Below are 25862 nucleotides of genomic sequence, written 5' to 3'. Positions count from 1 at the left end.
CTTTGCACATTTGATCATCCCTACAAATTTGTGAAATAGGCAGAACAGGCTTTGTTATTCCACTTTGTAAATGAGGATACTGACACTTCAAATGATAGGCCCAAGAACTCCTAGTAATTGGTAGAATATGAACGGAATGTGGTAGTTTTCTAAGGTACTTAGTCTCCCCAGCAGAGCTAATTACTTCTGTAATATCTAATACATTCTATGTTACATTTCTTACTTGTTTTAAAATATTTATTATAGCATTAATGTACACCATTTTATACATATATCTCATGTACATATACATATATCTCACTCTCAGGATCACTAGAACTAAACATTTGTCTGTTCTTCCAGTATACTCCCCCCCCCCCCCCCCAAATAGCTGAATACTGTTGGACTTTGAGAAAACTGGTGGAGTTTTAATTTTTTCAAAAATGTTGATTTGCCTTTCTGAAAGTTTGGGCCATTTATTCTACCAAAAGATAACCACATTGTATTGTAATCCTTCATTTACTTGTCTTTCTCCCATTAGACTGGGAGCCTTTGTATGTTTCCTAAACATAGTTATTTAGCAAATTAAAAGATACAATGCATGCTACATGTAGGCCTGAGCCAAGAATATTTCCCTTTGCACACGCATCCCCCTAATGGAACAATTGGAGTACAGTAAGGATAACCGCAGTGAATCGAAACACATCAGATATTTTTAAATCCTTAAATTTATAATCTAAGACAGGCAACAAAACCTGGTTGGTCACCAATGAAACAAGCTCATTATTTTGAAAACTGATAAAGAGAAAGTACCATTTCTGAATGAGTTGAGTATCACTGGCTAATCAAATGGTAGATAGGGGGAAGTTGCTGGAGAGGTATTCCATCTAATAAAATGAAAAAAAGTATGTTAGAACTTCATCATTTTGCCCCTAGTAAATTACCCAGGCATTCTTCAGCAGTGACTGCTAATGACACAATAGAGAAACAACCAGAAATATTTTATGTCTATTCATGAAAGAACTCAACACCACCCAATGCAGTAGGCTTGCCCAAAAAAATTGTACCTGAATCTCATTCAGCCTTTAGATCTAACCACCAACCTATAGGAAAAACATAGGACAAAGGAATATGTTAAGTAACAATGAGGATGCAATCAGCGAAATTTAGACTATAGGAAACTACTGGGCAAAAATGACCATATCTCTTAGACAAATAAATTGAAAAGGGAGGGATGGACTTAAGAATTTTATCTCTCAACAGTCACTTATTTGGATCAGAAGTTAAATATATAGTTAAATAAATGAAGGAAGGAAGGACACTTGAGACTCTTGGAAGTTTGAACATTGGCTGGATGTTTGATGTTAAAAAATACTCTTTTTTAAGTTGGGATAATTGTACTGTGGTAATGTTATTTTTAAAAAGATCTTATCTCTTAGGGATCCATACTGAATTATGTATGGATGAAATAATGTGGCTGAAATTTGCTTCACAGTAGTATAGGAATAGAGGGATATGAGGATTGGGATAAAGCTGAAACAAGAATGTCCATGAGTTGATAATTATTGAAGTACATGGGGACTGTAGGTAGACATTGGTATCATTTACAAATAATGATCTTCTTGTCCTTTTCTTTCAAATGTTTATCTCATTTTTTGTTTCTCTTTGCAATGATTAGTAGATTCTCCAGTACTACGGGGATTCCCTCAATGAAGAATTTTTCAAACAGCAGAGATTTAAACTCCTGATGAGTTATTTCATGACTTTGGGTGTTCTGCATAAAATGTCATTAGAAAACAATGCCAAAGTTTAAAGACTAGATTAAAAGAAGTTTTCTTCTAGTCCAAATTTTCTGTTATCAGGAATAGATGTTAAATTTTACTAGGCCTTTTTTCATCAGTTTTTTTCCCTCAAAATATAATTGTATTGAGTGTATTTATATAGAGGTTCATACACTAATCTCTCTGCTTTTGTGTTTTTTGAAATTTTCCATATAATAAAAAATTAAAATGTAGTTGATCCTCTTTATTCATGGATTGTGTATTTGCAAATTCTCCTGCTTGCTAAAATGTAGTTGTAACCCCAAAATCAATACCTGCAGCACTTTCACTCTCATTCACAGAAATGCCAGACGTGTACCTGTGCAGAGAGGCAAAACACTTGAGTCGCCCAATGCACATGTTCCCAGCTGAGGTCAAACTGTGAAGCTCTGCCTTCTTGTATCAGCTCTCTTGAACAAGTGTTCTTTCACAATCTATTTAATGCCACATTCTTCATAGTCTTGTGCTTTGTAAAAGTTGGTGATATGGCTGTTTACAGTGGCCACCAAGCATAGTGCTAAAGTACTTTAGTGTTCCTAAGTGCAAGAAGGCTTATGCCTTGCTTAGAAAATACATGTGTTAGATAAGCTTCATTCAAGCATGAGTTACAGTGCTGTTGGCCGTTAGTTCAATGTTAATGAATCAACAATATATATTAAAGAGTGTGCCTTCAAACAAGCACCTACCAAACAAGGTTATGTATTGATGGACTGGTGAAAATTTTGTGACCAGAGGCTCACGGGAACCTAACCTTGTATTTCCCCTAGGAAAAATGGTTTGGTGTTTGCAAATTCATCGTTCATGCTGACTTTATAGAACATAACTACCACAAATAACAAGAATCAACTCTTTGTAATTGTAATGATTTATAGTAGTTGGATTTCTTAATGTTGAACCATTTTTGGATTCTTGGAATAAACTGAATTTGGCAAAGGTGTGGGTAGTATTCTTTTAGTATAGTACTAGGTTAAGTTTCAGTGTTTTTTTCCTTGGAATTTTGCATTAATCTGGTTTTCATAATTTTTTATTGGAAAATCTTTTTGTTTTTAAGTTTGTATATATGTTTGTATCTGTATTTAAGCTGTAAGTTACCTAAGTAATACATTAATATCTTTACATAAATTTTTCTGAGAATACAGAATTGATACTTCCTTTTTTCTTCTCTACACCCTATCCTCTGCCTCAGCCTTTCTGTTAATTCCTAATAATTTGTTGTGTCTTTCTAAAAATCTTTCTTTTTAATGCACATACGCACACATATAGGTTTTTGTTTTGTGCATGTGACTTTTAACTTGTCTTAATTTTACGTAGATGATATATTTTACATGTTATTTTGCAACTTTTTAAATTTTCAAGTAAGTGTTTCTTGGAGATCTTTCCATGATACTAGTTACAGATCTACATAAGGCAGTATTTTTCCAAGGTAGATCTCTAGAAGTGAAATTCTTGGGTTGAAGGGCATATGTATGCTTATTTAAAATTTCTTATACCAGACTATTCTCCAAAAAAACTAGCCAGGTAATAGTCCCAAAAGTATATGACAGTACCACTTTCTCTATATTGTTACCAATAATGATCATCAATGTTTTTTATTTCTGCCAAAGTAGATTATCTAGGAGCACCTGGGTGGCTCAGTTGGTTAAGCGTCTGCTTTGGGCTCAGGTCATGATCCTCGGGGTCCTGGGGTCGAGCCCCGCATCAAGTTCTCTGCTTTGAGGGGAAACTGCCTCTCCCTCTGCTTGTGCGCGCTCACTTTCTCTCTTTCTCTCTCTCTCAAATAAATAAAATCTTAAAAAAAAAAAAATAGATTATCTAAAGAAAGAAAGAGAATCTTATGGTTTGAATTTGCAAAACCCTGATTGCTGCTACTCCCTTCTTCCTTACATAGGAAAAATTGCCAGTAAATATGACTGACTTGGAAGCATTCAGGTGCCTTAACTCCAAAAGTAGTAACACATTAAAACTGGACTTGGGGGAAGTAACCCATGCTGGCAGTTTCAAGTAGTGCAAAGCTCTAGAAAGCCACAAATAAGGAAATGGAAGTGTCAAAATCATAGTGTCAGAAGTATGACAACTAGAATCCTGTTATGTCAAAAAAAAAACCAAACCACAACTTATTATAACAAATATTCTTAAGGGTAGTATTTCATAAATTTTTAAAAATTAAATCAGATTTCTTACTAGATTTATGTATCCTATCCCTAAAATCAAGTGGTTTATACAGGAGCAATGAGAAATTTTGAACTCTTAGTGATACACTTAAAATTTATTTCTTTAGATTGTGAAAGCTTATGAGCTGAAGCCTGCATACTGAAAGAGTAATTGAAATATCTGTGACTCCTTTCAAATTTTATATATACTACATTGAAGTCATTGGCACAAAATACTTCTCTAGTACTGTCCTTTCTGAAAACTTACTTATACTTCCAAAATAGCTAGTTTATTTTGGTTATCAGATAGTTTAGGACCTCAATTTATGTTCATGCAAGAATATTTCAGGGGAAATAACAAATGGAAAGTACTTTAGAATATATTTAGGTCATTGCTGTTTTATTCGGTAATGAATTAACATAAATGATGAAGGAAAATGTTAATGTTGGGTATTAGGAAGTTAAGGTACATTATCTAAATAATGAATTCAGGAGCTTGGCAAGCTAAAAGACAGTAGGAAGAGATGAAAACATAAGATTGCCTCACATGTTGGATAACGTAATTCTCCCACAAAAGCTCACTTTATTACTGAGCTATCACTGTAATGGAGATGAGGGTGAGCCTTTTTGTCCTGACCAGGACCATGTTTGTTCTTCAGCTTAGAAATAAAGAATGCACTAGGTGCTATACGAGGTATCAAACTTTACATTTTCCAAAACAGGACTCTTGTGTAAACTTAAGAAATAAACTGCCTCTTCTAAAAACTTAAGAATCAAAATGCCACACAAATTCTTAACTGTTAGGAGCTAAATTTAAAATATCCAAAAGTAGCAAATTTATTCAGCTATTTTGAACATTGACTCTATCTTCCTTTCTATAAACTGTCTCCTGGTTGGCGGGTTCCAAGAAGAAAGATGAGAAATATTTAACAGTTGATTAGTCTTTGTTATAAAATTCCAATACTAACTTACACAGAGAGGACTTTTTTGCTAAAGTGAGAAATTACATATTTGCTTCTTAGAATAAAAGGTAATATATGGATATAGTAAAAATTAAAATTCTAAAGGTGCAAAAAAGATATAAAAGGAAAGGTCGTCTGGATGGCTCAGTCAGTTAAGCGTCTGCCTTCAACTCGGGTAATGGTCCCGGGGTTCAGGGATTGAGTCCCACATTGGGCTCCCTGCTCAGCCTGGAGTCTGGTTCTCCCTGTGCCCCTCCCCCTGCTCATGCTTGCTATCTCATTTTCTCTCTCTCTTCGCAAAAATAAATTTAAAAATCTTTAAAAAAAAAAGATATAAAAGGAAAAATAGTCTCACAATTCTAGTTTCTCCATGTCATCACAATCTCTTCCCCTCCAAAATGACCATTGTTGTTCCTTGTGTATCCTTCCAGGAGAAAATGGGTTTACAAGCATGGGTATATTCTTTGTTTTTTAAATTTACATAAAAGGGATGGCAGTTCACATGCTGCTCCCCATTATCACTCACCAGTGTTTATGAGATAGTGCCTTGCAAAATGCAAAACAAAGCAGGTCATGCAGTGCAGTGTATCACCAACCAGAGCCAAGGAAGGAACAATTTTGTTTACTAACAGCCAAGAACTTGGTCTTGAAAGTACTTGATAGAAGTAGTCTGAGTAGACAGGTCTACTTAACCAGGAAACCAGTACTGGATTTTTGTGGGTTTTTTGAGTCTTTTAAAAATCTTTTTGAGTGGACCATCAAGGTTCTAGTATTTGAAAGTGCTTTGAACACCAAAAACCTGGGAACCATAGCATTAAAGTCACATGTAGATCATTCCACTAGTAAAGACTGCCTAAATATGGAGTGATAACAGAGCTTCAGTGCTTTTGTAGAAATAATACTGCTGTGAACATCTTTGTCACTGTGACTCTTTCCATACTCAATTTCCTTAACATACATTTTTTTTAAAGATTTTATTTATTTAAGAGAGCATGAACCGGGGCGGGGGCGGGGGGAGGTTAGAGGGAGAGGGAGAAGCAGACTCCCTGCTGAGCAGGGAGCCTGACGCCCCTGGATCATGACCTGAGCCGCCCCAGGATCATGGCCTGAGCCGAAGGCAGACACTTAACCAACTGAGCCACCCAGGTGCCCCCTTAACATACATTCTAAGAAATAAATTTCTTGAAGCAAAGAGAATGATTTTAAGTTTTTAATGCCCATTGCCAAATGATTCTCCGAAAGCATATGCAACTTTACTTTGCCATCAGCAACTTACGAAGGAACGGTTTTCACTTAATTCTATCAAGCATTAGATAACATTACATATTTTTTAATTTGAGAGGTAAATTATGTGTCATCATTGTTTGCTTCAACTTGAATTACCTTCATTTCATTTTTTTCCTTCTATTTACCTAGTCAGGCTTTTTCTCTTTCTTTCAAATGATTTGTTATAGTTCATTGCCCATTTACCTATTGGAATCTCAGTGTCCTTTACTTATAAATCTTTATGATCTCTATGTATTAAGGATGTTTACTCATATAGGTTATGTCATTCAGCAAATACTTTTTCCCAGTATTTCAGTTTTTTTGTATATAGATATTCTGTAACTTTTAAACTTGGAAAGGTCTCTCCTTTTTTGTACAGTTTAATATTCAGTTTCATTTTTTACTCAGTTTTTTATTTGTTGGGTTTTTTTAATTTTCTGAATTCTATCTAGAATTAGAATTTCTTTTCTCTAATAGGGTCTATTTTGAGTTTATTTTTCTGTTGCATTAATCTGGATGTTTTTGTGCTGATACATTTTTACTTGTAGGTTTATATAATATCTCATGGTGCTGGTTTTACTACTTCATCCCCTCCCTTCCATCTGTTTCCTTTTTTAAAAAATAAGAGGTGTAATATTTAGAATTACATACAATAAACACATTAAACATTAAAAGAGAACAGTGAACAATTTTCACTCCACCCATTACCACTGATTTCTTGATTTGTTTTCCCTAGAATGAGGTCAAATCTTAAGGGAGCGCATTTGCTTCTATATTTAGCCTCCTAGAACTCACCAGGTTCTACATACTATTTGTGTTAAATCTTGAAGATGGCCAAGATGTCCTTTCAGCCCTTACATTTCTTCTATACTTACCTCCCTGACTGTATTATTTCCTTAAAAAGTATTTTTTCTGATTAGAAAAATAGTACATGCTTACTGTAGAAAGTTCAGAGAAAAAAAAAAAATACGAAGAACAGCATAACTTCCCATAATTTCACATCTGTTAGTAGCCACATTGTGGTGTTTTTTTCCTATCCAATCAGTTTCACATTTTGCTGTTTTTTTTCCTTTGCACAATATTAATATACTTAGACAAAATTGGGATTATACTTTATATGGTTTTATCACCTTCTTTGCATAATAGTCTATCATGATTGTCTATCAAATATTTACTTTGTGTTCCCAGCACCTGGCATGGTTGTTGCACATTGTAATCCAAATGTGAAAAAGGAATGGTAGTCAATCAAATAAGTAGCCAGTAGCAGTGGTGCTGTTAATAATTATTAACATTAATTAATAACAATTCATATTTAACATTAATTGGGTGTGTCATAGCTCTAAATATATTACCTGTATAATCCTCAAGATTGTAGGAGAAAACCCCATGAGTGACATACTGTTATTTTCTCCATTTTGCAGATGAAGAACTTAAGCATAAAGTAGTTTAATAATTTTCCCTCAGGCCCCTTCCTAGGAAGTGATAGGATAGGATCCTAGGTCTTTTGATTTCAAAGCTTTTACTCTTTACCAACCCTTACACTGTTACCCCCTAGTGCTGACCCAGAGACATTTTCATGTGCTAACCCTTTTTGTAAGTCCTCTAGAGCTCCTTTCTCTCTCAAGGTCTTTTGTGTAGCATTGGAGTTCATCGCAGCATGGCTTTGTAGTGCAGCTAGGTCTGTGCTGCCTATCTGCCCTATTAGAGCAGCCAAAATATTTGCTAAATCACATTCCCTTCCATTTCACAGAAACATTCTGTTAAAGGTTTCTCAAACATTCTGTGGTTTCAGTCATTCCCAGGATAATGTCATTTTGATCCATCTGCAGATTTCTTCACGGTAACAATCTTTATCCATTCAGTATCTTAAAATCCCCTTGAATGTGTTTAGTACGTGTAACTTTCTTTTTTAAGATTTTACTTTATGACTGCATCATAGTCCAAAGGAAAGGGAAAATAAATGTGTATTTGGTGGTTAAAAATATGTAAGTCATGGGGTGCCTGGGTGGCTGTCAATAAGCATCTGCCTTTGGCTCAGGTCATGATCCCAGGGTCCTGGGATCGAGCACCGCATCAGGCTCCCTGCTCCGCAGGAGGCCTGCCTCTCCCTCTCCCACTCCCCCTGCTTGTGTTCCTGCTCTCATGGTCTCTCTCTCGCTGTCAGATAAATAAATAAAATCTCTTTAAAAAAAATATGTAAGTCATAAATTACTCTGAAGTCCATAGATTATGTCTCTGTTGGCACTTGGCAAGGTTTTTTTTAGACTCATGATTGTGGTCTGATTTGTGTTTCAAAATACTATATGTTGAAAGTAATGACTAAGTCTTCTTGCATTTTTGCTTTTTTTTTTGCAAGGACTTTAAAAACTGAAATCTTTTGATGTCTTATAAAACAATCTGATGAGAAAAGTGGTCTTCTAAAGATTTAACTTGTTTTATGAGGAAGTAATTTCCCAAAACTTGATCAGAGACTTAAAAAGAATCTGGTTTGGAGGAAAAGGATGTCACAAGGATAAAAAGTCACTGAATCTATTAGAATAATATTTTTGAAAAGGTTAAGAATAGGGAATGGCAGTTCCTTATGAAAGGAGGGGAGATTGGGGGGCTCATGAGGCCCAGAATATGTAAAAATAAAACTGGTTGTAGAGGATAAAGGGAATGATCTTTTATATGCAAAATAAGTTATTTGGAGGGGCACTTGGGTGGCTCAGTTGGTTAAGCATCTGCCTTTGGCTCAGGCCATGATCCTAGGGACCTGGGATTGAGCCCTGCGTTGGACTACCTGCGCAGTGGGGAGCCTGCTTTTCCCTCTCCCTCTGCAACTCCCCTAGCTTTCGTGCTCTCTTGCTCACTCTCTTCCTCTCTCTCAAATAAATAGATAAAATCTTTTCTAAAAAAAAAAGATATTTGGAGTGAAGAGGAAAATGCGAAACTCTTATAAAGGATGAAAGATGAGGAATATGATAAAGGAAAACAGGAAAATAGAACATGGAAGAAACTGGCCTGTCATTCTAAGTGCTCTTTAAAATGTACTTTGGTGGGAAGTAAAATGGACCACCTGCACAGAATGCTTGTGTTCTTGATACTAAGCAGTTTATTAGCACTTCTGTGGTTTCATCATTGATGATCGAAGATCCCATAGTGGTTAGCACAGTGCCTTTGCCTGTAGAATACACTTGTTATTGAATGAATGTTGAAAGTGATCTGAAGTTACTTGAAATTTGTTTAATCAATGCAATGACAGAATAATTTTCTGATTTATATTTTTTTGAAATTGGTGATTTGCCTATGTTCTCATAACAAACATGTTAAAAGCATTTTTGTTACTCATAGTGGGAACTTGGGTTTCTTTAAAGCTTGTCAACAGTCTGAGTATTTGGGCCATGGAAGCCAGATACATGTATGTACGTACCTAATGAGTATGGTAAATTTTGGCTCAATTTTAAAGTAGAGAAACATTTTTCTTCTTTGTAAAACCTGAAGTAGCGTGTCCTTAATACACTTGTGTTCTTTCTGTCTTATTCAGGGAAGCAGTGTTTCTTAGTCCTACGTCAGCAGCAGTTTAATGTCCAGGCACTCGTGGCGGTGGGAGACCATGCAAGCAAGCAGATGGTTAAATTTGCTGCCAAGTAAGTAAGCAATTATATCCTGTTGTCAGAATAAACAATGGTGGGAACTAAGACTCCAGGGGTTTGGACCATTTTCATACATTAACATCAATGCTTCGTTTGTTTAAAAATGTAGTTATTTAAATTGTCAGTTCAGTATTGCTGAATACATTAAACTTACAAAAGAGAAAATATGGAGCACAGGCTTGAAATTCATTTGGAACTGCTGAAGCAGCACTCTCTACAGACAAGTCACATTTACTTTCAAGTAGAGTAACAAAAAGCCTGGCAGCCTCAACATAGCAAAGCTACTTTATTTTGCTGTGTTTTGTTGAGCTTCAGTTCCTACCTCCCCCAGTTTTGAGATTTGCGTATTAAGCAACAAGTTTTCTAACTGAAAAATAAAAGCATATAAAATGAGAGTGTAGTTTTGCAAATGATTCCCTTCTAAAGGAGGTAAAACAGATGTCATAACATTTTACAGCTTTTAACTTTGACATTAAAAGGGTTAAAGAAAAGTAAAAATCAACCCACTCCCCCAAGTCTTGCTGTCTGGCTCAGAGTTCCTGTAGAAATGCATTGTTTTATTAAGTTTGCAAGAGGCAGGATATAGAGATAGTGTCGTGCTTGTGCATGCTGTAGCTCTAAGGTAATAATAGTTGGTAGTGTGGATAGTTTTGTTTGTATGTTTTTCTCAATTTAATCAAAATTTTATTTCCATGATAATGATCAAGGTATCTGATTTGGAAAAATGGATGATCTTTATATTTTAAGTAATAGCATACTTCATAGGCATAAATGTTTTTTAAAAGAAATTAAATCTGGGATAAATGTTATATTTTTCTGTTGATTTTTATCTCTGTTCTTTAGTTGTATACTTTCAAAGATGAGTGAATATAGAAAGAATTATCAATTTTAGGACTAGAAAGGAACTAAAAAACGATCTAGTTTAACATCCTAATTTATATTTGGGCCCTCCCTGACTCCCTGAGTGTTTTACAGGTATTGGATGCTCAGTAACTGGTATGGGTTTAGAGATTTATTTATCACATTTAGTTTTATTGTACCACAGCAGTGTCTGTATTCTGGTTTAAAAACTCCAGAGCCACTAATTACATCAGTTCACTGATGAACTCAGTAGTATTTGTATTACTGGTGAAGTAGTGCCACCTCACCCTGTCTCGCAATCCTGCTACCCAGAGACTTCTATCTCTTCTGTCTGTATCTTTTGGTGAGTAGGTTTGCTGTTTTCATCTCATGGTCTATAATGGTGTGTGCTTGTGGGGTACATTGTCAACAAGCCTTTTAAGGTCAGTCCTGTGACATGGGACATAGATAAACTTGGTCCCTAGAAATAAACTTTCCACACAGAGCCTTCTATAAATAGAGCTCCTGGAAACCATAGATGTATATGCTAAATTATATTTAATGTACTGAAAAATACTGGGAAAAAGTCAATTTCAAATCAGCAAATAACCTTATGGCTTTTGTCTTTTGTGTATTGGTTCTGAAAACTAATATATGAAGCTGACAGTTTTATATAGAATGTGTGTTTCCATTAAATTGCATTATAACCTTAGTGTTACATGCCTAAAGGAAATATTCTAGTCTAAAAATCTTTTGAGGGGCGCCTGGGTGGCTCAGTCGGTTAAGTGTCTGCCTTCAGCTCAGGTCGTGACCCCAGGGTCCTGGGATCAGCAGGGAGCCTGCTTCTCCCTCTGCCTGCTGCTTTCCCTGCTTGTGCTCTCGCTCTCTCTCTTTCTATCTCACAAATAAAGAAATAAAATCTTTAAAAAATAAAATGGGTGTTCATTGGCTCCATTGTGAAAACAAAGATTAAGGTAGCTGTCATACATTTATCTTTGAAGTTACTTGCTCTGGCAGTGCTGGCATTTCTGTAAAACAAGAATCTAAGGTGTGAGGTTATTGTTAAATCATAAATAACATTAGAAAGAAATTACTTGACAGTAAAAGATGAAAAGTAAGTATTTTTATAACTTGCTGTGGTCAGTTATACTCACATATTATTATTATACCATACTGCAAAACCCTTAAGCTCACATGAACTGTCTATAGTCTTAAGCATGAAGAATAATTTTCAGATATGACACTAGAATGAAAGTAATCATATAGTTATTTTCTAAAATTTTTTTGAGAGTAAAATCTTCTTTTTGTCTCTCCAAATGAGTTTTCTAAGGCATTTGACATTTTGTTGTTGGTGGTGGTTCTCTTTTTAGTGTTGTTTTTTGTAATTTCTGCCACATGTTAGTTGGGTTGGAACAAAATAGTCCAGTCATATATAAACTTAATATTTATACAAGCTCTTCTTGCTCTTCCTTAAGTCTACACATGCCAGTTTATTTTCAAGTGGTATTTTTATCTAAAATCTTTAATGGCTTCCTATTTCCAACCATGTGCAATATTAATTCTGCCTACGGATTCCCTCACCACAATGTTATTTCCCACTACTTTGCCATATATGTCTTCATACTGGGCAGTGACTTCTCTTCCTCTTATTTTAAAGGTCTTGCTTTTATTCGTTGAATCCTCATTCTTTGTCACTTAGCTTAAGCCCATGTCTTTGATGATCCTCAGTCATTCATTTCTCTTTTCATTTCTTTGGGGTTCATAGATATATGTTCTTAGGAGGCTGGAAGTTTTTTGTTGTTTTTTTTTTAATTTAGTGTACATTTCGGTGATTATCCTGAAGTTATTATGTAAGGGTATTTTTCCATGTCATTTTAAATGCTAACTTGTAAAAGAAAACTGCTGTGTGAATTCAGTACTTTTCATATAGCATTTACTGTCATATTTACAGCTGTGTTCATGCTAGCTGAAGCCAGACGATATCCATGTTCTGTACTAATGATGATTTTACTGTGGTTTGAATAGCAACACATGCTGAGAACAAGTTGGATTACAGGTGGTACTTAATAGTTAAGAGGCATCCTGAACTTTTAAAAGCCTGTGCTATTCCAGCAGATTTATTGAATCCTATTTTTTGTCTATATAGAGGCAGCAGATCACTAACAATATAATAGTTCCCATGCAAGGAAAAATGTTTCCAGTTCTAGTAGTTATCAGATTAGATACCTATTTGATTCAAATTTCTATTAACAATGCTACATTATTAACTTTCATATGAACAAGATAGTTTTATAAAATTATCAACTGATAACTTTATTTAAATTATCATTCTTGGATTGCTATTTGCAGTATTTGGGTTAATTATGGGGCCTAATTGTCCTAAATCAACCTCAGACTTAACATGTTATATAATTGTGAGCAGACGTTCTTCACCTTACTGGTAATAAAGTAAAGATACAGAAACAGATTAAATATAGAACTGGATCTGAGACTATAACTTTAATGTCAGCATTTGAGTTTAGCAAACTTTAATATTGTTATTTGAATTTTGTTATTTTTAATATTTGCTTTCATTTTCCTTTAAAATTCATTTTGATGTAAAGTTAAGGGCTAATATAGGCAGGAAGTACATTAGTGGTTGTTTGGACCAGGGGAAGAATGAGGGGATAAGAGAGTGATAGCTAAAGGGTACAGAATTTCTATTTATGATGATGAAAATGTTCTAAAATTGTGGTTGCAAAAATCTGTAAATATCTGTAAAAAAAACATTGAATTTTACACTTTAAATGAGAAATTGTATGGTATGTGAATGCTATCTCAATAAATTGTCGCCAAAATATAAATTTTTAAAATGAAAAAAAATAAATAAGGTTAAGGGCTATACACTATGGAAAGCAGTATGGAGGTTCCTCAAAAAGTTAAAAATAGAACTGTCCTATAATCCAGCAATCACACTACTAGGTATTTAACCAGAGAATACAAAAATACTATTCAAAGGGATACATGTGCCCCGATATTTATAGCAACATTATCTACAGTAGCCAAATTATGGAAACAGCCTAAGTGTCCATCAATTGATGAATGGATAAAGAAGATATAGTATAGGGGCGCCTGGGTGGCTCAGTCAGTTAAGCGTCTGCCTTCAGCTCGGGTCATGATCCCAGAGTCTTGGGATTGAGCCCTGCATCGGGCTCCTGCTCAGTGGGAGCCTGCTTCTCCCTCTGCCTCTGTGCTCTCACCCTTCCTCTGTGCTCTCTTGATCTTGATCTTGCTCTATCTCAAGTATATAAATAAAATCTTAAAAAAAAAAGATATAGTATATATGTATGTATATGTATATATATGTGATATATATATAAAATATGTATATTATATATATACATACATACACCCACCCAATGGAATATTACTCAGCCATAAAAAAGAATGAAATCTTGCCATTTGCAACAACATGGATGGAGCTAGAGAGTATTTTGCTAATCGAAATAAGTCAGAGAAAGACAAATATGATTTCACTCATTTGTGGAATTTAAGAAACAAACAAACAAGCAAAGGGAAGAAAAGAGAGGGGGGCAAACCAAGAAAACAGACTCTTACCTATAGAGAACAAACTGATGGTTACCAGAGGGGAGGTGGGTGAGGAAGATGAATGAAATAGGTGATGGGGGATTAAGGAGTACACTTGTGATGAGCATTGGGTGATGTATGGAAATGTTGAGTCACTATATTGTACACCTGAAACTAATAGTATACTATATGCTAACTAACAAGACTTTAAATTAAAAATTAAAAAAATAGAATATAAAAAAAATAGAATAAAGTTAAGGGCTTTAAGCATATGGATTCATACTACTTTTATATTTGTAGGTATTTAAGTAACATGATAAAACCAAATAAAGTGGTCCCTGACATTGTTTATACCATGAAAGAGAGCCCGTGTAGTAGTTTGAGAACCAGTGGTCTGTGCCATATTGAGTAGTACTTAATTTTTTACCTAGTTTATTTTGAACTCATTATTGGAGTTTGGTGAAGACAAATGAGTTCACAAAATAAGTCATCTTAGAACTACTAGGATGATTTATTAAACCATTAATTTTTACAAACCACCTTTGGGCAGCTGGGTGTAATAATAGAGGGCCAGAGAGCCCAGAAACTTGGCTTCCCACTAACTAGCCATGTGACTTCATAAATTGTTTACCATATGCTGGTCTTCATTCTTTAAAGCTAAGAACCTTCTTTATTTATTTATTTTTTTAAGATTTTATTTGTTTATTTGGCAGACAGAGAGCAGGAGAGCGTCAGAGGGAGGGGGAGAAACAGGCCCCCCTCTGAGCAGGGAGCCCAATGTGGGGCTCGATCCCAGGACCCCGGGACCACGACCCGAGCCCAAGGCAGTCACCCAACCAACTGAGCCACCCAGGCACCCCAAGAACCTTTTTTTTTTTTTAAAGATTTTATTTATTTATTTGAGACAGAGAGAATGAGAGAGAGAGAGAGCACATGAGAGGGGGGAGGGTCAGAGGGAGAAGCAGGCTCCCCGCCGAACAGGGAGCCCGATGCGGGACTCGATCCCGGGACTCCAGGATCATGACCTGAGCCAAAAGCAGCCACTTAACCAACTGAGCCACCCAGGCGCCCCCAAGAACCTTTTTTAATAAACATCTTCATTTCTACTTGCCTGAGAAATATAAAGGTCTTAGATTGAGTGTGATAGTACTGATTCACTGTAATAGAAGTTATTTGACCTATAAACCAAGTTGTGCCTACCTTAGATTTAGAATACAGGGTATCTGGGTAGCTCAGTCGGTTGAGTGTCTGCCTTCGGCTCAGGTCCTGCTCCTAGGGTCTGAGGATTGAGTCCTGAGTTGGGCTCCCTTTTCCCTCTCTCTATCTTTCTCTGTCTCTCATGAATAAATAAATAAAATCTTAAAAAAAAAAAAAAAGAATTGGAATACAGAGGGGCGCCTGGGTGGCTCAGTGGGTTAAGCATCCACCTCTTGATCTCAGCTCAGGTCTCCATCTCAGGATCGTGAGTTCAAGCCCCATGCTGGACTCCACGCTGGGCATAAAGACTACATTTAAAAAAAGGGGGGGGGGGGGCTCCTGGGTGGCTCAGTTGGTTAAGCGACTGCCTTCGGCTCAGGTCATGATCCTGGAGTCCAAGGATCAAGTCCCGCTTCTCCCTCTGACCCTCCCCCCTCCCATGTGCTCTCTCTCTCACTCTCATTCTCTCTCTCAAACAAATAAATAAAATCTTAAAAAAAAAAAAAGAATTGAATACAGATTTTTATTATCAAAGGTGGTTTGTTATTTTTAAAACAACTTACATAATTTATGCTTTCCAGATGCTATTTTGATTTAACTGGCAAATATGTGGTTTCTCGAGTTTGGGAGTTTTCAGTTCTTTGCCTCAATGAATTGTATATTTAATTTACATCATTGTTCCACTTTATGTTGGTGCATTACTTGAAAAAACTAGTGTGTAGCAACTTTATAGTCTATTCTTTTTTTTAAACTCATCTTTTATTACATCTTTCCCAAGATTTACAAATTATTCATTTTGAATATGGGTAGTTATGTAGATCTGTGGGGCACACTTCTCACTTAGTATGGTTAAGATTCAACAAATTATTTTTAACAACCAGAAAGCTAACAAATTTGTTGCTGTTTTTTGCTATAAACTTTTAATACTCAAGTTTCTGGAAGTGTTAAAATTTTAATAGTTTTTGTTGATATTCTGTTGATATTAGAATATGTAAATATGCAAAAAAGAAAAGCTTAAAATAGTGTCTTTTTCACCATTATTGATTTGGGGGGGAGGGAGCAGAGGATAGATAGGAATAAAATGGGAATGGTTTTGAAAAATATGAGCTGATGACTATCTAAAATTGTAATTGTAGTCATGACCTAGCTTTCATCCAACTCCCAGGTTTATCCCTACTATGAACAGGTAACAATTAGCATATATTCATATATAGGATTTCTTAACATATTTTAGGCCTTTACTGTGACAGGATATTTGGTGGAAGCACTTTGAGGGGCTTAAGTATGTGGTACCTAAAATAATGTGAAATAAAAGGTAAAAACTACTCTTCATACAAAGGTTATGCTATTAACCTTCCATCATTATCTTGAATGTATTGAGCAGATTATATGAATAATGATGGGATACTCTTCAGTGACCTCTGTTAACTGGCGACATATATTTCTTTGATGAAAGACCATGGAAGGAAGCCCCCGCCCACACACACACACACACACACCCCACATACACCCCTGGACTTTTATTACATGTGAAATATTATTTTTAAGAAACAAAAAAAATGTTTAAGAAACAATCTATAATTAAAATTCATTATAGTGACTGCCCTTCCTTTATTTTGCCAAGCTTTCCAGTGTCTAGCATAAATTTTATACTTATTGGGTTGCAGTGTACAGGCAAATAACAGCAACATTATTAATATTATTGCTTATAACAATAGCAGCAGTAATAATTAAATATTCCTATACATTAAGTATGAAGCTGCAAAATGCCATACTTGTACTTTGCCCTTGATCCTCAGAGTAGCACTATGAGATAATAGACTGTTTTTTTTATGTCTTCATTTTTACAGCTGAGGAAATTGAAATTTAAATACTAAGTGTAAGGTCTCTGACTCTAAGGCTCACATTCCTCCTATGTCATCCTATTTCTCTGAGAGTCTAATGATAGTAGTTCAAAGCCCTCCATAATATAGCTCACTTAGAATACAACCTTACTGTTATTGAAATATATTCATGCCTGGGAAATGCTTTCGGTCTCAAAGTAATGCTTTTTGCCTAAACAGTATCTTTTCTCCAGTGTGTAGTTTATTCTGATACATAGTTGATTGATGATAGATAGATAGATAGATAGATAGATAGCTGTTTTGTTTCCTGATGGTGATAATGACTTTTAGATACTTGCCCGAGTTGAAAACCAAAACTGGTGAAAAATAATAATTTTGGTTTTAAAAGTATAACTGATTATAAAGTAATAAAAATATTTTTATGTTGAGTCATAAGTTAATGCTAAAAACAGTTCCAAAGGAGAAATTAAAATTTTTTTTCTAGCTATCATTAATACTAGTGAACTTGTGTCCTCTACCATAAAGCAGTAGTTGGCTTCCTAAGGAGTCACTCCATTGTTAAAAAGCATGCTATTAAAATGGAAACAGCAGGGGTGGGGAGCGTTGGGGGTGGGGGGAGAAATGAAAGAGTTTGTGTTTGCAAAGATAGTTATTTTTCTTGAATAATTTCAATATGAAAAATATTTGATAGCTATAATTATAAACATGAACCCCAAAATTCACTAGGCAGATTTAATAACTGCATCTACTTTTACTTAACCTTTTGTCTTTTTTTCTTATCATCAACATTGCCACACAGTGCATCTTGCACATTCTTAGCACTCTTGTGAGTAGTAAAACAGAGTCAATCAACAAAGCAACCGTGTATGCAATTGATGTGGAAAATAAGTCCACAAATTCTGAATATAAAAAAAGAATTTATCGTTTACTAAGATTCTGGACTCAGGAAGGAAATGAAAGAGTTTGGCTGGATAACCGTTGCTATTCCTTAACTCATCGGCCTTTTGTTACACACTTGTGCAAACAAAAATCCTCTCAGAATTGCTCTGTTGTCAGCAAGGGAGGAGATGTTGGGGCAGTCACAATATGGTTGTCCTTTAGGGTTAACTTTTTATAAAGTAGTGCTAATAATCATTCAGTTCTGCTGTAACATAACAGATGCTTTCCTAAAAATCATGTGCTGTGCAAAATTATGCAGTAATAACCTCAACGTTTATATGGAAAATGGATTAGTAGCACAATGGTCATCAGTGACATCATTTTTTAAAAATAACCTAATTTTTTTAAATATAGGTAGAATAGCTTGATACATGTTGAATGGTTGAGAAATACATAAATAATACTACAGTAAGTATCACATTTTTATTTTTTTATTGAAGTATAGTTGACACACCATGTCATGTTACATTAGTTTCAGGTGTACAGCATAGTAACTGGACAGCTCTGTGCTATGCTCACCACAAGTGTAGCTATCATCTCTTACCATACAGTACTATCACAATACCATTGACTATGTTCCCTGACTGTATATAGCTTTCATCTCCATGACTTACTCATTCTGTAACTGCAAGTCTGTACCTCCCACTCCCCTTCACCTATTTTGCCTGTCCTTCCATCCCTCTCCTGTCTGGCAACCATCAGTGTGCTCTGATATATTTATAGGTCTGTATTTATAGGTCTGATTTTGCCGTTTGTTCATTCGTTTTGGTTTTCTTTTAGATTCTACATAGAAGAGAAATCATAACAAATCAAAACATGCTGTTTGGGCGTCTGGGTGGCTCAGTCGGTCATGATCCTGGGGTCCTGGTATCGAGCCCCGCATCGGGTGTCCTGCTTGGCAGGGAGTCTGCTTCTTCCTCTCCCTCTGACCCTCCCCCAACCCTGCTCATGCTCTCGTTCTGTCTCTCTCAAATAAATAAAAATCTTAAAAACATACTGTTTCCTTGTGGAAATGGGTGGCAGAGAGTTACAGCTTGTAGATTATTGTGAAGTGGTGGAAGGAAGGCTGGCTGAAAGCAAAAGGAAAATTGTACCGCCAGATGTGGATAGGTATGGCATGTAACATAGATAGATGTTTGAGGTGTATGTGTTTTGAGTTCACCTGAGTACAGTTGTCTATATTGACCTGATGTTTCTCACTGATGAAGTCTGGCGTAGGTAGGCATAAACTTCTCATTATGCTTAAATTGATACCTAATGTATCAATTGTGTTGGAATTCACATTTTCAAAACAAGTATTATAGCAAAACTGATGGTACTCTTAAGAGATAACCATATTTGCCCAGTGAGTAGGTAAAAACATGAGTCTTATCTGTTTACTGACTGCTAATGTGTGGGGGTGAGGAAAAGAAAGAAGTGGACAATTACTTCAGAGTTTCCGGTTTGAGATACTATGTGGAAATGACACTGTCAATCTGGACTAAATTCCCAGGATGGGCTGGGACTAAACACGACCCACTCTCTCTGGACCTGTGATGGGCTCACCTTCTCTTAGAGCACTTTGCCAGATATTGAATGGGAGTGGGGCTCTGTTAGCCATGAAGACAAGGAGAGTGGGTTTGAATAGGCAGCTAGCAATATCACCTAAGCTTATCTGTGCTGAGTAAATTGGAGAGAAGTTCTAGCCTTTTGAGTTCATGAAGTTCCAAAGACTGAATGAAATAGGATATTTTACTCAAAGCCATTTTATTTTTCTGGCTGATAGTACTGTATTCCTCTCATTTCAAATCATCTCATGCTAAATGTCTTTAGGTGTTCATTTGGAATAGCTTGGCCTTAAAATTCCTTACTTCTCCTCCACTAGCTTCACTATTCATTTTAATAACTCACTCCTGGGGCTGTCACTTGGATTTCGGTCCTTGGAACTTAATTTTAAACTCCAGTGGCGATTCTCTCTAACCATAATTTCCAACTTTTTACCTGTCCCATGCCTCCTAATCTTCTGTTGGACCTCATCAAGACTTCTGGTCTTTTTACCAGTCTCCCCTTTTTGTCCTACTTTTTCTGTCCTCGTCTGACCTTATGCAAGCCAGTTCCATTCCCAGAACTACCCACACTGCATCCTTACCCACTGTTCTTTTGCCCTGTGAATGTGAACGCCCCATAGACTCCTGATCCCATAATCTAACAACGAGGTTAAGGAGTATATTGTGTATTTGTGGCACAACAGTTGATTTTTATTCTAAGCCGGGCCTAGTGGAATGTATTCTACTTTATAACGAAAATAGAGGTTTATAGGCTGCCCCCTGTTTTCATTGTTTCACTGAACTCTTCAGTATCTCATTCCTCTTCATCCCTTGATTTCTAACTACAATTATAATTAGAAAAGAAAAATTTGGAAAACACTATGACTTGTATTGCTTAATATATCATCAGCCTTGTATTATGATTAAAAACAACACATGAACAGCAACATATAAATTCTGATGGATTCTGTTACTTATTTAAATGAAGCAAAAATCCTTACTTATAGATGTTTTTAGCTTACTTTAGAAATTTGAGGACCAGCAAAGCATGAGTAATTCAAATGAATATTTACTAATACATTCACTTTGGAAAGGTAGCAGCTTAGTTAGTGAGTCAGCTAACCACCCTTTCTGCTAGGGTCTTTGGTTTGGAAAATAGCATGCTTAGAAATATGTCCATGAGAAAAAGGCCATTTCTAATCCTCAGTTAATTTTCATTTTGTCTTAGTTCTTATTTGTGAAATGCTTGCGATTATCTTTAGAGGAGTGCCTAAGGACTGTTTGTTTATTCTCAAGGTATTTCCATTTTGAATAGTGCTACCCTAAGAGACTGGACATTTAAAACATGTGAACTCCTACGCAACAAAGTGGCAGAAATAACGGTATTTATATGTTAATTCCATGAGTCCCTACATTTAAGTCTATTCCCTCTGGCCATATACCAGGTGGAAAAAAGCAAGGACTCCACTATTAAAAATATCAAATCAGATAGTTCCAGCTGGGGTTTCCCAATCATTTAAAAGGCAAAATATGAGGTCACTTTTAATATCTTAAGTGGATAACTATCTTAGCATTTACTTTAGATATTAAATCTGAGGTGCTTATCTTTGCCTTACTAACTAGATTGTACCGCTAGCAGTTTGTAGCTTTTGAGTGTATTCCTTAAGAGCAACATTGGCACTTAATATAGGGTCAGTTGTTTTCCCCACTTATCTTTCCTAGGAATATCCAATTCATCAATATACAAATCTGAAAAGTTGACTCACTAATTGGATTTAAGTGCCACAGGACTCTTCGACACATTATTTTAATCAGTTTGTTGGAAAGATCAATTTTCTCATGGTTGAATGCATATAAAAATGAAGCAACTAAATGAGTTACATAGGAAGGTTGGCACATCTCATTCCCTAGAGATCTTTAAGAAGAGGTTCTTAATTGTGTGTCCAAAATGGTTTGTGGTCTTTAAATGAAATTTGTCTGGAAGCAGGAAGATGGGATACCTATCCAGGCCTGTGTTTCTGGATCTCCATCTTACATTGACATTAACTTTCTAATATTTAGTAGCTGGTGTTTGAGTTAAGAGAAGAAGTCATCTCTTTTTTCTTTTTAAAATTATTTTTTATTTAGTGCCATTTTAAAGTAATGAACACAGTAATCTTGTGTTAGTTATGGTTGAGTTGGTTTTTTTTTTTAAAGATTTTATTTATTTATTCATGAGAGACAGAGAGAGAGAGAGAAGCAGAGGGAGAAGCAGGCTCCCAAGTAGCAGGGAGCCCAATGCGGGACTCAATCCCAGGACCCTGGGATCATGACCTGAGCCGAAGGCCGATACTTAACCATCTGAGCCACCCAGGTGCCCTATGGTTGAGTTTTGTAAAGACAAATATTTTTTAAAGGCAGCCCTAGAGGCCTTTTTTGTATTGACTGCTGTTAAGGAGTACAGTGAATGTAAACAGTGTTTAAAGTTTCAAGCTAGAAGAAAAAAAAAGAAAGAAGGAGCAGCAAGTTTAAGGTCCAAGTGGTTAAGTGATCTGTAATATTTCCTTCAGTGGTCTTCGTTCCATTTTTTTCTAATTTAAAAATTTGGAGAAAAAAAATGAAGTTTCAAGCTAAAGTTATAGTGACTACTATAAAGGACTACAGTTAATTTGAATACCAGTTGTTAAAGTTAAAAATTATATTTTTATATAAAGACCGCAGAATGAGGATGAAATTTAAAACATAAGCACATATGAGAAAATGTTAATGCTGACACTTCTACTCTTACAGATCTTTGTGTCAGCCAGGTTCTGCACTGCTTTGTGTGTGTGTGTGTGTGTGTGTGTGTGTGTGTGTGAGAAAGAAGGGCAAGAGAGAATCTAATAAGATTGGACAAGATGTCATTGCTCCCAAATAAGGAATTACTAGGAAGACTCATAAAGTATGAATCTGCATTCACTATTGCTAATTATGAACCTTACCCTGATTTTATGTTTGTCTAAGGGTAATACTTACGCTTAGGATTACATGTATATAATTTTAAAATAAATAAAATATGGGTGCCTAGGTGGCTCAGTCGGTTAAGTGGCTGCCTTTGGCTCAGGTCATGATCTCAGGGTCCTAGGATTGAGCCCTGCAACAGGCTCCCTGCTCAGCAGGCAGTCTCCCCCTGCTTGTACACGTGCTCTCCCTCTCTCTCTCTCTCTTTCTCTCAAATAAATAAAATCTGAAAAAAATAAAATAAAATATATACACATTGGGGTACATACCCTCCAATTTTTTTTTACTGATAGAGTATATCAAATTATCAGAAATGTTTGGAGACAGTCAACCTATAGTTGATATATTAATTAATCTATCTGTATTAATCCTATATGTAAGGTTAATCTCTATATTAACCCTATAGCTGATATATTATTCTCTCCTTTTTGAAACATGTTGCTTCCTTGCATCTCTAATGCCACTCTCTTGATTTTTCTTTTTTTGGGGGGGGGGTCTCCTTTTATCCCCCACACAGAATTCCGTCATGGTCTTCGGCATTTCTGACAAGTAGTAAACAATAGGTATAAATGAGATTGGCCCCTCAAAAAATAATTTATGTGACAAAACCAAGAGGTAATTCCAGATAAGTTGTTTTAAGATTGTTTTAGGCAGTGCTAATTTTGAAACGCATTTAGAGTCCCTACAACCTTTCCCTGAAAGTCACTTTGAAGAGGACAGTATTCATTTGAATGGGCAAATTCTGCTGTGTTTGATATTAAATCAAGCCTAATATTTCATAGTCAGATTTTGTATATCTTTTTTAAATCCCTTTACAATGCATAATACATACTGGAGGATTCCATTGTGTATGTAATAAGTACAAATAAACTTTCACTTATTTCAGAGTCCTTTTTTAGGATCAGATGATCGCTTTGAACTCAAGCATTTTTTTTTTAATTTTACGTTTTTAAACTTACGATTGTATTATTAGTCAGCTATTGCAAAAAAACTACTGTGTAACAAACCATCTTAAATTCTGCAGTATGGTAAGACTACTCAAAGCCATCTGCAGATTCAGTGCAATCCCTTTCAAAAATCCCAATGGCATTTTTTGCAGAAATAGAAAAATCCATCTTAAGATTCATGTGGACTCTCAAGGGGCCCAGAACAGCCAAAACGGTTTTGAAAAAAAAAAAAAAAAACAAATTTAGAGGACTTGCACTCCCTGATTTCAAAACTTCCTATAAAACTATAGTAACCAAAAGTATGTGATACTAACATAAGAATAGACATATAGGGTGCCTGGGTGGCTCAGTTGGTTAGGCAACTGCCTTCGGCTCAGGTCATGATCCTGGAGTCCTGGGATCGAGTCCCGCATCAGGCTCCCTGCTCAGCAGGGAGTCTCCTCCCTCTGACCCTCCCCCCCGTCATGTGCTCGCTCTCTCTCTCTCTCTCAAATAAATAAATAAAATCTTAAAAAAAAAAAAAGAAAATAGACATATAAACCAGTGGAATAGAAGAGAGAGCATATAAGCAAACCCTGGCTTAAATGGCCAACGGAATTTTGACAAGGGTACCAAGACCTTTCAATGGGGAAAGGATGGTCTTCTCAACAAATGGTGCTGGGAAAACCAGATATCCATATGCCAAAGACCTTACTGTACACCATATATAAAATTAACTGATGGATCGATTACCGGGACGCCTGGGTGGCTCAGTCAGTTAAGCCATCTGCCTTTGGCTCAGGTCATGATCCCAGGGTCCTGGGATTGAATCCCGCATTGGGCTTCTTGCTCAGCAGGGAGCCTGCTTCTCCCTCTGCCTGCTACTCCCCCTGCTTGTGCTCTCTCTGTCTTTCTCTCTCTCTCTGGCAAATAAATAAATAAAATCTTTTTTTAAAAACGGATCAATTACCTAAATATAAGAGCTGAAACTATAAAACTCTTAGAAGAAAACATAGGCCAGAAGCTTTATGACATTGGATTTAGCAGTGATTTCTTAGATACAACACCAAAAGTAGAAGTGACAAAAGTAAATCTAGATTAATTTGACTTCATTGAAACTAACACATTTTATGCATCAAAGGGCACTATCAAGAGAGTGAAAAGACAATCCACAGAATGGGAGAAAATATTTGCAAATCATATATCTGATAAAGGATTAATATCTAGAATATATAAAAACTCTGATAACTTATAACAATAACAACCCAATTCCAAAATGCGCAAGGGACTTGAATAGACGTTCCTCCAAAGAAAATACATAGATGGCCAATAAGCATGTGAAAAGATGCCCAACATCACTAGTCATTTGGGAAATGCAAACCAAAACCACAATGAGATATCACTTCATATCCATTAGGATGACTATTACCCCCCCCCCAAAAAAAAGGAAAAATAATGAGTGTTAGTGATGTAGCGAAATTGGAACCCTCATGCATTGCTGGTGGGAAATGTAAAATGGTACTGCTGCTCTAGAAAACAATATGGCAGTTCCTCAAAAAGTTAAACATAAAATTATCATATGATCCAACAATTCCACTTCTAGATAGATACCCAAAAGAATTGAAAGTGGGAACTCAAACAGATATTTGTTATGCTATTGTTCAAAGCAGCATTTTTCACAATAACCTAAAACAACCCAAATGTCCATCAACAGATGAATGTATAAACAAAATGTATTATGTACATATAATGAAATATTATTCAGCCTTAAAAAGGAATGAAGTTTTGATACAAGCTATAATATAGATGAACCTTGAAAACTTTATGCCAGGTGAGATAAGTCAAACACAAAAGGACAAATATTACAGTTCCACATACTTGAGGTACCTAGAGTAATTAAGTTCATAGAGACAGAAAGTAGAATAGAGGTTACCAGGAGCTGAGGTGGGGGTGGGAGGAAGTTGGAATGAGTGCAGAGTTAATTGTTTAATGAGTTCAGAGTTTCTGGCATAATGAAAAAGTTCTAGAAATGGATAGTGGTGGTGGTTGCACAAAATTGTGAATGCCACTGAATTACACATCTAACAGTGGTTAAAATGGTAAGTTGTATGTATTGTATACTTTACCAATAGTAAAAATTCAGCAGCATACAACAATAAACCTTGATTTCTTGCTCATACATCTGTGGGTCAGCTAGAATTCAGCTCATCTAGGCTTGTTTTGAAGCTGTGG

The 25862-nt window shown here is 35.8% G+C and overlaps 1 protein-coding gene across 2 annotated transcripts in view; it reads left to right on the top strand.

Moving 5' to 3' along the window:
- DARS1 (aspartyl-tRNA synthetase 1) overlaps nucleotides 1-25862 on the top strand; it is a 55978-nt gene that overhangs the window by 7291 nt on the left and 22825 nt on the right. For both annotated transcript variants that reach the window (XM_045868947.2, XM_064586461.1), the window contains exon 4: nucleotides 9704-9806. In XM_045868947.2, coding sequence (XP_045724903.1) covers nucleotides 9704-9806 — 103 coding nt within the window. The remainder of the gene's footprint in view (nucleotides 1-9703; nucleotides 9807-25862) is intronic.

This window comes from Mirounga angustirostris, unplaced genomic scaffold, assembly GCF_029215605.1.
Source record: "Mirounga angustirostris isolate CCGP_5_RB_7025 unplaced genomic scaffold, mMirAng1.0.hap1 SCAF_3, whole genome shotgun sequence".
Taxonomy (NCBI): Eukaryota; Metazoa; Chordata; class Mammalia; order Carnivora; family Phocidae; genus Mirounga; species Mirounga angustirostris.
Note: the sequence above shows the minus strand (reverse complement) of the source record. Positions and strands in the feature narration are given on the sequence as shown.